This window comes from Rhinatrema bivittatum, chromosome 1, assembly GCF_901001135.1.
Source record: "Rhinatrema bivittatum chromosome 1, aRhiBiv1.1, whole genome shotgun sequence".
Taxonomy (NCBI): Eukaryota; Metazoa; Chordata; class Amphibia; order Gymnophiona; family Rhinatrematidae; genus Rhinatrema; species Rhinatrema bivittatum.
In genome coordinates, this window is record NC_042615.1 from 697,525,562 (window position 1) to 697,539,909 (window position 14,348).

Below are 14,348 nucleotides of genomic sequence, written 5' to 3' on the forward strand. Positions count from 1 at the left end.
GTGTTAAATTGTACCCCTTTTCTTATATTGATGACTTCTTTTACTAAGGAGTTTTGGGTGCTCATTTAACTTTGAGGCACACCGCAGCCTGGCGGTATCTAACCCGTTTTTATTCCACTCCAGTTCACAGTGCGTTTCTATTACAGGACCTTCATCCCCGCTGGGACTGAACGAGATGTTTCCTGCTTTATCATTTGTTCACTGAAAGCATTGGCCATATGTTTTTGAATTTCTTGTCCCCTTGAGATTGTCCCCTTTTGAAGAATTTGCTGTCTCTGAGCTTCTTTAAGGTTGGTTCTCACATTTCTACCCTTCTTACACCTGCTTAGTATTTTAAGTGTTTTTTCAATGGTTTTCCCAATGTTGTTCCAAAGATCATTTTTATCTTTCTTTTTTCTGTAATGTCTTTTCAATGTATCTAATATTTTTAAGCATTTTCCTTTCTCTTCCCCCTTCCCGCCTCCCACTCCCTTGTCTCTAACTTCACAACGGTCCTTTCAGTAGGTTTTTCTTCCCGCCCCTTCTATCTCCCATCCCCCTCAAACTTGTATGATCTTTGTTTTTTTGTTCTTTGAGCATTATGATTAGAATACTACATTGCTATAACTTCCCCTCTTTCTTTCTCCCCCCCTTCTGCCTTTTTCCATTCTTTCATTCCCTCCCTTCCCTTCTCCTCCCCCCCCCCTTTCCCTATTTGTCATTCATGTTCCGTTTTCCTTTTACCCTTAGGTTTCGAATCCCATGTTCCTAGATTTGGTAACCATTGTGATTTTCTAGTTTTGTGTATATTAGATTCCCCACGCTTGGTATAGTCTTCTCGTCACATTATGGGGTAGATTTTCAAAAACCGCGAATAGGCGTACTTTTGTTGGCGCTCCAGGCGCAAACAAAAGTACGCTGGATTTCAGTAGATACGCGCGTAGCCGCGCGTATCCGCTGAAATCCGGGATCGGCGCGCGCAAGGCTATCGATTTCGTATAGCCGGCGCGCGCCGAGCCGCGCAGCCTACCTCTGTTCCCTCCGAGGCCGCTCCGAAATCGGAGCGGCCTCGGAGGGAACTTTCTTTTGCCCTCCCCTCACCTTCCCCTCCCTTCCCCTCCCTTCCCCTACCTAACCCACCCGCCCGGCCCTGTCTAAACCCCCCCCTTACCTTTGTTGGGGGATTTACGCCTCCCGGAGGGAGAAGTAAATCCCCGCGCGCCAGCGGGGGCTAGCGCGCCGGGACGCGATCTGGGGGCGGGTCCGGAGGGCGTAGCCACGCCCCGGGCCCGCCCCCGGAACGCTCCCGACACGCCCCGAAAACGCCGCGCGGTTCGGGCCCGCCCCCTCCGAAAACCCCGGGACTTACGCGAGTCCCGGGGCTCTGCGCGCGCCGGTAGGCCTATGTAAAATAGGCTTACCGGCGCGCAGGGCCCTGCTCGCCTAAATCCGCCCGGATTTGGGCGGATTTAGGCGAGCAGGGCTCTGAAAATCCGCCCCCAAGTTTCTGAGGTGGTTTGCATGCCCTTGTATTAGCCTACTGTTCAGTACTTGTGATTTGTTCCTTTGCAGACAACATGAACGCCCGTTGATCCCCCTGGACACAGCCTTGGTGTGAAACATGGCCATGTCGGGGCTATGAACAATTAAAAGTATTTGTGTCTTAAGTGTTCCCTTTGTTGTCTCTTATTAAATAAAATTTGTAGATTAATATATTGAACAGTGATTAACTGCTCATGCCACACATCTCCCTTTTTTTTTTTTTTTTTTTAAGTTTTAATACTGCCAGCCTGGAATTCTTCGGGACTTTATTATATTTTTTGAATTACTTAGTATAAAGTATTCTTTCTTCAGTTTTAAACACATGGGACAACCATAAAGAAGTGGCTGACTTTATAGCCCACCATCTATGTGCTAACAATGAATAATCTGGGTACTATCAACTTCGGAGGGATCTGCAAACAATACTATTAAAGAAAGCCCTGACTGAGATTTTGCAGCTGCCACAGAGTCAGGGTGCCAGAAATCTTAGAAAAGTTAGCAGAGTAAAGCCTACCTACTAAGGAGAGAATATGCTTTGAGAACAGCATGTGTTCACTGCTGATCCAAATAATAACCTCTTATATTTTCATTTGTGACATTCTCTTAGGCAACGGGTGGGTGGGATCCTCAAAGTTGTTTAACAAGTTTGATTATGTATGTTAAATAATATATTGAGTTCAAACTTATTTTAATTAATATGCTGGTTTTTCTGGAATTGTCCTGTTATATTTTAAGTGGAGGTGGCATCCAAGTGCATTGGAATTGATCTTTCTGTCATGAGTGAGAGAACTGAATGGTTGGAGTTTGAGAGAATAGACTGGGGTAAAATATCAAGGATAGGGGGGAGGATAGGGAAGGGAAATGAAGGTTCCAAGGGCATGTGGTATTAAGGAGAGGAAGGGAAAAGATCTCCATCACTGTTGATCAAGATCAGCATATAAAGAGTTACTATGGATTATGGTCCATTATGAGTCAGGCTTAGGATGGGTCTTTGTTAGTTGGTGTTGTAGGCTGGGAATTATCAACTATGAATTATGGAACTGGATTTCTGATGAACTCTTTTTCAAATTTTTAGGAAATGCGAGAGAGACAGAGATGCATTTCATGGAATGTAGATGGTTTGGGATCCCCTTTTAAAAGGAAAAAGATACTTCAGGCACTACAAAGGCGCATAGCTTCCATAGCATGCATCAAGAAACATTCCTGACAGATAATGGAAGCAAAAAATTGGCTAGAGAATGGGTGGGATATTGTTATTACTCTCAAGCTCAAAGTAAAAAGTGGGAGTTGCAATATTAATTCATAAACAAGTTATGTTTCAATTGTTACAGACGTTTGTAGATCCCACTGGGCATTTTATAATAGTGTTAGACAAAATTAATAGAAAACAATTTACAATATGTGATCTATATGCTCCCAACAATTATGATTAGCAAGTCTGTGAGGCCAGAGGGGCACCAGCAGGATTTTCACGGTAGTACCGAGATATCAGGGACTGAAGAATGTGCTGAAAAACAAAAATTATTGTTGGTATTTTTATTTAAATATGTTTTGAAACAAGCTGTTTTTTTATCCACTTAGAGGTTTGAAGTTGTCACTGTTCTCATAAATTTGTTCTCTCTTTTATAGATTTAAGGTTTTTATCTGTTTGTCCCTCCCGACGCAGCCCCTCCAGTGAAACACAGCCCGTGTCAGAGGACTGTACTATTTGATGAACTGCCTCTCTTTGTTATGAAGCTTTATGAATTAAATGCTGTTTGGAAAATATTTTTAGTATCTTTCCAACACTGAACAGCATCCTTAATGTTTGTCACACATTCCTCTTGGATATACAGTATATCTTTCTTTATCTACATATGTGGTATATAGAATGGTATATGTGTGTGTGTGAGTGGGTGATTTGTGAGATATTGGATATAAAACAAAAATTAAAGTATTCTTTATGTGTAAGAAAAGGCAACAGACAGGTTTTTATAAAAATCAATATAGTTAATCAAATTTGTTTTGAAAATATTGTAATAAAGGTCTAATACTGATTGAATATTTATTGAGGAAGGTATTGGTTTTGTTTTGTAGGGGTGTGTGTGTGTGTATATACATACACACAAAACAGAGCAGTCTCCTGAAATACAGGTGAGTTCTCTAGACTGATGTGTGGGTCTCAAGGAACAAAAATTAGCAGGTAAGAGCCAAATTTTCCTTTCCTTATCATCACCCAGATCAGTCCAGATGAATGGGATGTACCCAGGTTTCCCTACATTGGGCAGAAAGCTGAAAGACCCACTTGCAACACATTCCCCAAACCAAGCTGAATCTGGAGCCCGAACATCCAGGTTTTACTGCTTGGGAAAAATTTGTAACAAAGACCAAGTCGTCACCCAACAGATCTCCTGTGGCAACAGCAGCCAACATTCTGCCCAGGACATAGACTGCGCCCTAGCAGAATGAGCTTGCCATTCCTCTAGAACTGGGAGTCCTTTACATATGTAAGCAGAAGCAATAGCTTCCTTAATCCACCTGGAAATCAATGCTTTCTATGCCTTGCCCCACCCTCCCCCACCTTGTTATGCCCACTGAAAAGCCCAAATAGATGATCCATCTAGCGAAAAGTGTTGGTTATCTTTAAAATAGTGCAAGACTGAGTATGTGAAGCTCTCAGGCAAAAGGGGACGACGACTCCAAATTCCTAAAAATTGACAATTCTACTAACTGACTCAAATGAAAGGAGGAAATCACCTTTGGTAAGAGAGATGGCACCATACGAAGGGAACCCTGGTCTCTGAAAACCTAAGGAAAGGGGTCCCTGTATGACAAGAGCCAAAGCTTGGAAATACATTACGAGGAACAGACTGCCACCAAAAAGACCGTCTTTAGGGTGAGGTCTGTCAATGACGCCATTCTTAAAGGTACAAAAAGTGATTTATACAAGGCCTGGAGGACATTAAGGGGTCAATTTTCAAAGATGCGCACGCACATGGACACTGTGATTTCATAACATGCACGTGTTGCTGTGTGCATGTTATAAAATATGGGGCGGATTTTAAAAGCCCTGCTCGCGTAAATCCGCCCGGATTTACGCGAGCAGGGCCTTGCGCACCGGTGCGCCTATGTTCCATAGGCCTGCCGGCGTGCGCAGAGCCCCGGGACTCGCGCAAGTCCCGGGGTTTTTCGAGGGGGGCGTGTTGGGGGCGTGTCGGGGGCGGGGGCCGATCGGCGCGTCGTTTTGGGGGCAGGACGCGGCGTTTCGGGGGTGGGCCCGGGGCGTGGTTTCGGCCCAGGGCGGTCCGGGGGCGTGGCTGCGCCCTCCGGAACCGCCCTCGGGTTGCGTCTCGGCCCGCTGGTGCGCGGGGATTTACTTCTCCCTCCGGGAGGCGTAAATCCCCCGACAAAGGTAGGGGGGGGGTTTAGACAGGGCCGGGGGGGTGGGTTAGGTAGAGGAAGGGAGGGGAAGGTGAGGGGAGGGCGAAAGAGAATCGGAGCGGCCTCGGAGGGAACGGAGGTAGGCTGCGCGGCTCGGCGCGCGCCGGCTACACGAAATCGGCAGCCTTGCGCACGCCGATCCAGGATTTTAGCAGATACGCGCGTATCTACTAAAATCCAGCATACTTTTGTTTGCGCCTGATGCGCCAACAAAGTACGCGAAGGCGCACTTTTTTAAAATATACCCCTATAATTCCTGACGCAAGTGCGAACCCAATTTTTATATTGGCGTGTGCATGTGCAGGTGGGTCACGACTCGCACGAGCAAGGGGGACATTTTAGTTAAAAACGTGGCGACACAATTGGACCTACACCAGTTCCCTCCCAGTCTGCTCCAATTAAGGAGCAGACTGGGAAGGAAATTTTCTAATCCCCTACCTTACCTTCCTCCCTTTTCCCTTCTCCTCCCCGACACCTAAACCTACCTTAACTAACTTCTTTTTTTATTTTTAAACTTACTTGCTCCTTCAAGCAGCAGTAAATTATGCGCGCCGGCCAGCTGCCTGCACACGCTTTCCTGGGAAAGGGCCTAATGGCTGCTGTCCCAGTTGGCCCCCCGCACCACCCTGCTCAGACCCCGTCCGACCCCTTTCACAAAGCCCGGAATTTCTGTCAGTTTCGGGAAATATGAGCATGGCCGAGCCATTGTGAAAATGCACTCAGTGTGCACACAGCCCGGCCATGCACGTACCTCCCAGTATTTGCACACTCTAGGCTATTACCAAGAGACTTGAAATGTTGTTTGAAAATCTTTATGTAATTTGTTATTATGCATATGTTATAAACGGTATTGTTCTGTACAAAACCCAATAAAACATTTAAAAAAATAATAAAAATTTGGCCTTAAGGTTCCATGGAGTAACCACCATTCTCCTTGCGGGATGCAAATGCTTTTCCCCTTTGAGAAATCACTATGTCCAGATGAGATGCAAAAGATGATTTATGTACCTTGCCCCTGAAACAGGTCAAAGCTGCCACTTACACCCTAAGAGAATTCAGTGCAAGACCCTTTGGTAGTCCATCTTGCAAAAAAGAAAGAATCCATGGAATAGATTAAAGCAGAACAACACCCACCTCAAGACACCAAGCCTCAAATACCTTCCACACAAGTATTTATGCTCAAGAAATGGAGGCCTTCCTCACTTGAAGCAGAGCGGTAATAATGTTATCAGAATATCCTTTCAATCTCAAATGCTTCCGCTCAAAATCCAAGCTGTGAGACAAAAGTGATGCACCTGCTCCAACAAAACTAGACTCCAATGAATCAACCCGGGAAGGTGCCAGAGGCTCAAGGGCCCATCCACCAGGTCTGCAAACCACGGATACCATGGCCACTCTGGAGCCACCAAGACCACCTTTCTGCGATGAGCTACTGTATGCCTGAGGACTCCGCTTAAAAATGGCCATGGCAGAAACATGTACAGCAGAGTTGACCATAGTTGAGAAAAAGCATCAAGACCATTTGCTCCTATCTGTGACTGAAGAACCATGGAGCCTTGGCATTTAGCCTGGATCAAGTCCAGCTGGGGAACACCCCACTTCGCTACTAGGGCTCTAACTGCCCAATATAAAGGCAAGGTTGGGACTTGCGCACGCAGGGGGAGATTTTAAAAAACAACATGCAACAAAACAATCAGGCCTAGACCAGTTCCCTCACAGTCCGCTCCAATTAAAGAGAAGTAAGTTCCACGCATCAGCTGGCTGCTGATGTGCACTTCACAGGACAGGGCCTAATGGCTGCTGTCTCAGCTGGCCCCCTCCCCGTCTACTCCTTTTCGATGGACCGGCACTTTTGCGTGTGGCCGGGCCCTTTCTAAAATGCGCTTGGCATGTATACGGCATGCGTGTAATCCCCGATATTTGCGTGCCATCAAAAATTCAGGCATATATTTCCCCAAGTCCACCTTAAGAATGGCTTATGGACTTTTCTTCTAGGAACTTTTCTAAACCTTTTTAAAACCTAAGAACATAAGAAATTGCCATGCTGGGTCAGACCAAGGGTCCATCAAGCCCAGCATCCTGTTTCCAACAGAGGCCAAAACCAGGCCACAAGAACCTGGCATTTACCCAAACACTAAGAATAACATAGAAACATAGAAACATAGAAATGACGGCAGAAGAAGACCAAATCCAGTCTGCCCAGCAAGCTACGCAGTTTATCCATTTTTTTTTTAATCTTCCCCCCACCCCTTTTTTTCTCCCCCTCCCCCGTCACTATTGGCTTCCAGCACCCTCCGGCCCCAATTCCCTTCCACCCCTCCACCAATGCAGAAAGCAGTGCCGTATCCGCATCCTAATGAACATCCAGCTCAATCAGGGGTAGCAACTGCCGCAATAACCATGCTACTGATGCAATTAATAGCAGTGGCTATTCCCTAAGTAAAATTGATTAGCAGCCATTAATGGACTTCTCCTCCAAGAACTTATCCAAACCTTTTTTGAACCCAGCTACACTAACTGCACTAACCACATCCTCTGGCAACAAATTCCAGAACTTTATTGTGCGTTGAGTGAAAAAGAATTTTCTCCGATTAGTCTTAAAATGTGCTACTTGCTAACTTCATGGAATGCCCCCTAGTCCTTCTATTATTCAAAAGTGTAAATAACTGAGTCACATCTACTCGTTCAAGACCTCTCATGATCTTAAAGACCTCTATAAAATCCCCCCTCAGCCGTCTCTTCTCCAAGCTGAACAGCCCTAACCTCTTCAGCCTTTCCTTATAGGGGAGCTGTTCCATCCCCTTTATCATTTTGGTTGCCCTTCTCTGTACCTTCTCCATCGCAACTATATCTTTTTTGAGATGAGGCGACCAGAATTGTACACAGTATTCAAGGTGCGGACTCACCATGGAGCGATATAGAGGCATTAGCCACACCAACAGCTTTCACCACATCCTCTGGCAACAAACTCCAGAGTTTAATTATATGTTGAATAAAAAAATATTTTCTCTATTTGTCTTAAATTTATCGCCTAGCAATTTCACTGAATGTCCCCTAGTTTTTGTACTTTTAAAAATGTAAAATAACTGATTCGCATTTACTCATTTCACGCCACTCATTATATTATAAACTTCTATCATACCTCCCCTCAGCCATCTCTTCTCTAAACAGAAGAGCCCTTACTAATTTAGACTCTCCTCATAGGGGAATCATTCCATCCACTTTATCATTTTGATTACCTTTCTCTGTACCTTTTTTAATTCTGCTATATCTTTTTTGAGATACTTTTATGATATCCTCTGTTTTATTCTCCATTCCTTTCTAATAATTCCTAGCATTCTATTTGCTTTCTTGGCCACTGCTGCACACTGAGCAGAGGATTTCAACATATTTTCAACGATGATTCCTAGATCTTTTTCTTGGGTGCAATGTTGAACCTTGCATTGTGTAGCTATAATTTGAATTGCTTTTCCCCATATGCAGCACTTTACACTTGTTCATATTAAATGTCATCTTCCGTTTGGATGCTCAGTCTTCCAGTCTTGTAAGATCCTCTTGCAATTTCTCACAGTCCTCTTGTGATTTAACTTTGAATAATTTTGTATCATCAGCAAATTTGATCACCACACTTGTTCCCATCTCTAGGTCATTTATGAACATGTTAAAAAGCAGCAGTCCTAGTATAGATCCCTGGGGCACTTCTCTATTTACCTTTCTCCATTGGGAAAATTGACCATTTAGCCCTACTCTCTGTTTTCTATCTTTTAACCAGATTTCAGTCTGCAATAGAACATTGCTCTCATCCCATGACTTTTTAATTTCCTTAGGTGTCTCTCATGAGGTACTTTGTCAAACACTTTCTTGAAATCCAGATACATTATATCGACTGGATCACCTTTATCCACATGCCTTCAAAAAAATGTAGGAAATTGGTGAGGCAAGACTTTTCTTGGCTAAATCCATGTTAATGTTGTCCCATTAAACTATATCTATATGTTCAATTATTTTGTTCTTTCAACCATTTTTCCTGGCACTGACATCAGGCTCACCTGTCTGTAGTTTCCCAGACTGCCCCTAGAAGAGGTTGTTTCAATGAATTATTTCAAATTGAGGGCATAATAGAGGAAGTGTTAGCAACAGCATCTCGTATTCTTCCATAGTTACACAAGGTTGAGTTCTGTTACTGCATAGCTACTCTTTCAAACATGTAAAATATGCCACTAAGGAATATATTTTGATATCCACTGTGCAATACCACCAGTAAACTTGGGCCAGCATTCCATTCCTAGCCTATTACATGGATGCCTAAAATCCCATATAAATTCAATATTAAATATTGAGAGAAGAGAAGACCTTTTGCGTTAGTTTGCTTGGAACATAAGCTTCGGTAACACATTCATCTTCAGCAAGTTGAGACAGCCTGCCTAGGAAAAATGTAGTTCTCCCCATTCTTTTAGATCATTTTGGATTTTCTGTATGACAAACATCCAATATCCTCATCAATGTGGAGGCTGAACTCAAAATATGTGTCCTAAACAGAAGATCATAATCTTAATATTACTATTTCATATGTGTGCCCTTAAATTTAAAACCAGAGGCGCAACAACTAAATCAAATAGAAGGGGAGATAAGATGCAGCCATGCCTTATTCCGCTTAGGATAGGGAATGCCGGGTAAGAATATCATTCACTAATATATAAGCATGGAAACTTGAGATACAATTACAGAGCAATAAAACAGGTTCTTTCTATATAGATTTTCCTGAGAGCTACAGACTCATAACCAGTATTTGCTCAAAATATTATATAACTAGAAAAGTACAAGTCCAAATGATGGGATTTATAGTACAAGTATTTCATGGTATGTGACTAAGTGTCTGTGTGAGAGAAAGAGTGTGTATGTGGCTAAGAGAATGTGGCTATGGGAATATGTTTGTGCAAGTGAGAAGCAGAAGTTGTTTGTAGGAAACTTCTATAAATAACTAAATACTTCCTTTAACACTGGTAAGAATTCCAGTAAGTATTCTTTATAAAGTTCTAAATAGCAGCCATCAGGCCCAGGTCTTTTATCAGCAAGCAAACTTTGAATCGTCACCAATGATATAGGTGTCACCAGAGTTTGCAAAATTTTTTAGATGTGTAGGAAGCTCTACCTTATCCAAGAAAGCCTTGATCTGTTCCTCACAGCATTTCCCAACATTATATGATTTAGAGAAATGGAATAGAAAAATCATACTAATTTCATGACATTATCATATAATACCATCAGTTCTAGTTTGCATTGTGTTTATTGCCTTTGATCTTTTTCATTACAGTTTGGGCCAACAGGGATTCTATTTTACTAGCATGTTCATATAAGCACGATCTCATGAATCTTAATGCCCCTTCAGTTCTGGAAATTTTCATTGCCCTCAGTTTGTCTCTAGCTTCTTAAGGGGCCAATTTACTAAAGTGAATTAATGCTTTAACATGCATTAAATGCCTGTATGGGGGTCTATAATGCCTTAAAATGGTATTAATGCATTAATTGCCAGGTTCTTGTGGCCTGGTTTGGCCTTTGTTGGAAACAGGATGCTGGGCTTTATGGACCCATTGTCTGACCCAGCATGGCAATTTCTTATGTTCTTAATGGTAACACACGCACTTGTGTTACTATCAATGCCAAAAAAATCCACTTAATGTGGAAAGAAAATGAATGATCTGCATTGCATGCAAATAAACTAATTAATACTTAAACAGATTAATGCACCCGTTGATATATTGACTCCATCCATCCAATTCTACATAAAAGCAAAATAATCTGTCTGCAGCCTAAAGTAACCCCTTACCCCAGCAAGAGCATATATTTCTCTGGCAGAAGCACACTGCCTCTGGCTGGAGACTCCCTAGAGGTGTTATGGGGCTCCAAACCCCAATATCTCCACATCTTTCTTCCTGAGAGCTTCAAGTGGGTTCTGAGACCCTAAATATTCCACAATACCCTCCCAGAGACTTTCTACTTCCTAGGCACCTTATCCCACCATCCCTATCCACAAGGGTGAAAGGGGTAGGAGGGGACAGAAGCAATCCCAGCTTGCTCCTGCCCCACTCACTCCAAGGTATCAAATGATACCAATTGACTTGCACATGGAGAACATGGAGAGTACCTAATCAGCTGGTATCATTTGACACCTCACAGTGACTAGGGCAGGAACAAGTGATTATTCCTGTCCCCACTTGCCTCTTTCAGATGTGGTAGGTGGCAGGGGTCCAGGGGGATCCCTCATCTGAACCCTCCCCTCAAAGCTCTCAGGTGGAGGGGGAGATTGGGGTTCCGAGCCCCTTAATACCTCTGGAGGGGAGCTCCCTTTGGGTAAGGAGTGTGTACACTCCTATGAAAATGGGGATTACTCTGGGCCACAGTTGGCTCTTTATGAAGAGTGCAGGGGGGGATGGAAGGCATGAGCAGGCTGCTGTTATTGTGGCTAGTAATGCTGATGCATTCTTACTGCTGGTAATGCACATGCATTATGGGCCACCATAAAAATGAGTTAATGTAGAATTTGCTAAAGACTTAATGCCCTTTAGAAATCATCAAGTTAAACAGCCTGTTCTTAACACATTTTAGTAAATAGGCCCACAAATACTTTCTAGAGCAATCTTGTTAGTGCTGGAGTTCAAGCTTCAAAATTGTAGCCTCACTCCTTTGCTTAGCTGATTAAGATTTTTTTTTTTAAAGCTAGAACATGCTATATAATCCTGCCCCTGGAACCAACCTTAAATTTTCCTTCTATGAACTGGGTTATATTCCAAAGGATTATCGTGAAAACTGAAATCCCTTATTGTAGTGATGAAACCCTTAAAACCAGAACTGCACAACAAAGATATATTTACTAAAGATATTTCATAAAAGAAAACTGTGTTGCAGGACAGCCTTTTATGGAGAGGGTAGGCAGTTGATAGCTGAGAATTATAATTAACTTTTTTGGGCCTAATGCAAATGACATGGCTTAATACAACTTGTGTTAAGCTGTTTTAATATTAATGTGCTGATTTGCATGAATTTGTATGTATTGCATCTCATTTTCCCATGCTAAGGGAATTTTTGAAGTGTTAATGGTATTATCTACTATAAAAGGATAATTTTAATAGCATTCTAACACATCATGAATTTCCTGGCACCAAACTCACAGCTAATGTCTGACCTAAAACAGAAGCTACTGCAGAGTCAGCTGGATCCAGGTATGGGTCAGACATATAGGTGGGTGAGTGTGAAATATATTCATTTTTTTGCTCCAAGTAGATTTTTTTTTTTTTAATATTTGGTGTGATGCTATCAAACCATTTTCATGAAAAATATTTTGATTAAGATTGAACCCTGTTTAAAGTCAGATTGTGTTCCACTAGTAGGTAGGTTATAAGATGAAAAATAGCCATTTATAAATTCTAGATTATAGGAGGATGGTTTGCTCCTGTTATCCCATCCAGCTGCAAGGTAAAACAAAATGTAAATAGGGAGTAAATCACACACTTACTTGTATGCAATATCATCTCCAGGCTTGTAGAACCAATGAGGTTGCTCCCATCCCGCATGAAAACCCATAGAACACTGAGACTTAAGAATTTCATAAATTCCATTGATTCTTTCTGTAGGTCTTCCAGCAAACCTTTCTTCTTTAGGATAGCCAACTGGAAGAAGCAAAACATGTAGATATAAAACCATATAATATACCAAGGTATTAAAGAAGTTATTCAATGTACAGAAGAAAACTGAACTGCTTATTATCTGCCTACAGCAGTCACAGTAAAAATGGCTAAACAACCTGGGCTTTGTCACAGAATCCATCATATTCCTAAAACAAAAATTAAAAACAATTCCATGATTTCTTACCAAAAGTAACACTAGTGATCTGAGAGCCATTATCAGGCGATACTTCCACTGAGGTGTAAACAATACTCTGCACAAGTATTACAAGGTAAGTGTAACATTTTGGCCGGCTGTGGGATGTCCCGCGACCAGCAGTACTTACCCCAAATTATGAGACGCTGCCATGCCGCTATATTCCCTGGCTCTCCCTAAGCGTGCACACTGCACCTATAGTTAAAGGCCCCATGGCGGGAAACTGAGTTGTCTGTGCCTGCTGATGTCACATGGCTGGATATTTAAACCCTAGCCATACACCTACCCCTTGCCTCAGAAACAGGTCCTCCTGCCTAGGAGTGCATTTTGCTTCCTGTGTCTCTGCCATGTCTTGCCCTCCATATTGCCTTGCCTGTTTTGCCTACGTGTTATCTTGCCTGCCTTACCTTGTCGTTATCCTGTCCTGCCTTGCCCTGCCTGTCCCTGCTTGTGCGCCAGTCCCTTGTGCCCTTTCTCTAGCTAGTCCATTGTCTCTGCCTGACTTCCTGGTTCTGACCTTGCTACAGACTTGACTACTCTTGCTCGCTGCCTGCCCTGACTTTGGCATGGACCTGGATACCATTTGCTCACTGGCTGCCCTGACCTCAGCTTTCAACCAGATAACATTGCTCACTACCAGCCCTGACATTTACTTGCTAATCAATCACATCTCACTGTCCTTTACTGAGCTCTCGCCTAAGCCCTATCGGCCACTGGAACCCAAAGGCTTAACCTATAGGGAACAGGGCTGGTATACGTGTAGCCCTAGAACCAGCCCCATTAAGGATCTGTTCACCTCTTGGTGGCATGGGCTTAGTAGGTTTGCCTGCTAGGCTGTCAACCACACCAGAGCCCAAGAGCTCACATCCTTGAGAGACTGATGAGGCAATGAGCTAGGTGGACTCGACCCCAGCTCAGGCTATCTCAGGGTGGGTTCTGTGGTCCAGCAATAGCAAGACCAGCTCAACCAGATGACCACCATTCTCCAAGGTCTTGTGGCCTGTATGGATTCCCTGCAGGTCCTGCCATCTGCACTCTCATTTTTCACCCACCGTATCAACTTAGCATCTGGGATCCATGCCCCACCTACCACTGCCACCCAATTATGAAGGGTAACCAAAGGCCTTCAGGAGCTTCATTAAACAGTAGGGATGTGCATTCGTTTGCAACAAAATAGGAAATATAGACGATATTTCCTATTTCGTCGTGTTTCGGGGAGTTCCCGAAACGATAGGAAAACCCACGAAATTTCGTGTGGTTTTCTTATTGTTTTTTTGGGGGGGGGAGAAAGGACACCAACCCCCCCCCCCCGAACCCTTCAGATTTAATTACAATCCCCCACCCTTCCCAGGGCCGGTGCAAGGGGATTTGGCGCCCTAGGTGAGCATTCTCCCTTGCGCCCCCCCCGTTGCGCCGCCACCCCCTGGTCTCAGCCCCGACTCCTACCTCATTCTCAATCACGCCCGTTGACTGTATGGTTTTCCGGTCACAAGCAGGTTGGGCACTGCTGATGGCCCGCCAAATCTCCA

General features: G+C 43.5%; 1 protein-coding gene across 2 annotated transcripts in view; it reads right to left on the reverse strand.

The window, feature by feature from the left end:
- DMGDH (dimethylglycine dehydrogenase) overlaps nucleotides 1-14,348 on the reverse strand; it is a 214,800-nt gene that overhangs the window by 90,304 nt on the left and 110,148 nt on the right. For both annotated transcript variants that reach the window (XM_029575505.1, XM_029575513.1), the window contains exon 9: nucleotides 12,455-12,608. In XM_029575505.1, coding sequence (XP_029431365.1) covers nucleotides 12,455-12,608 — 154 coding nt within the window. The remainder of the gene's footprint in view (nucleotides 1-12,454; nucleotides 12,609-14,348) is intronic.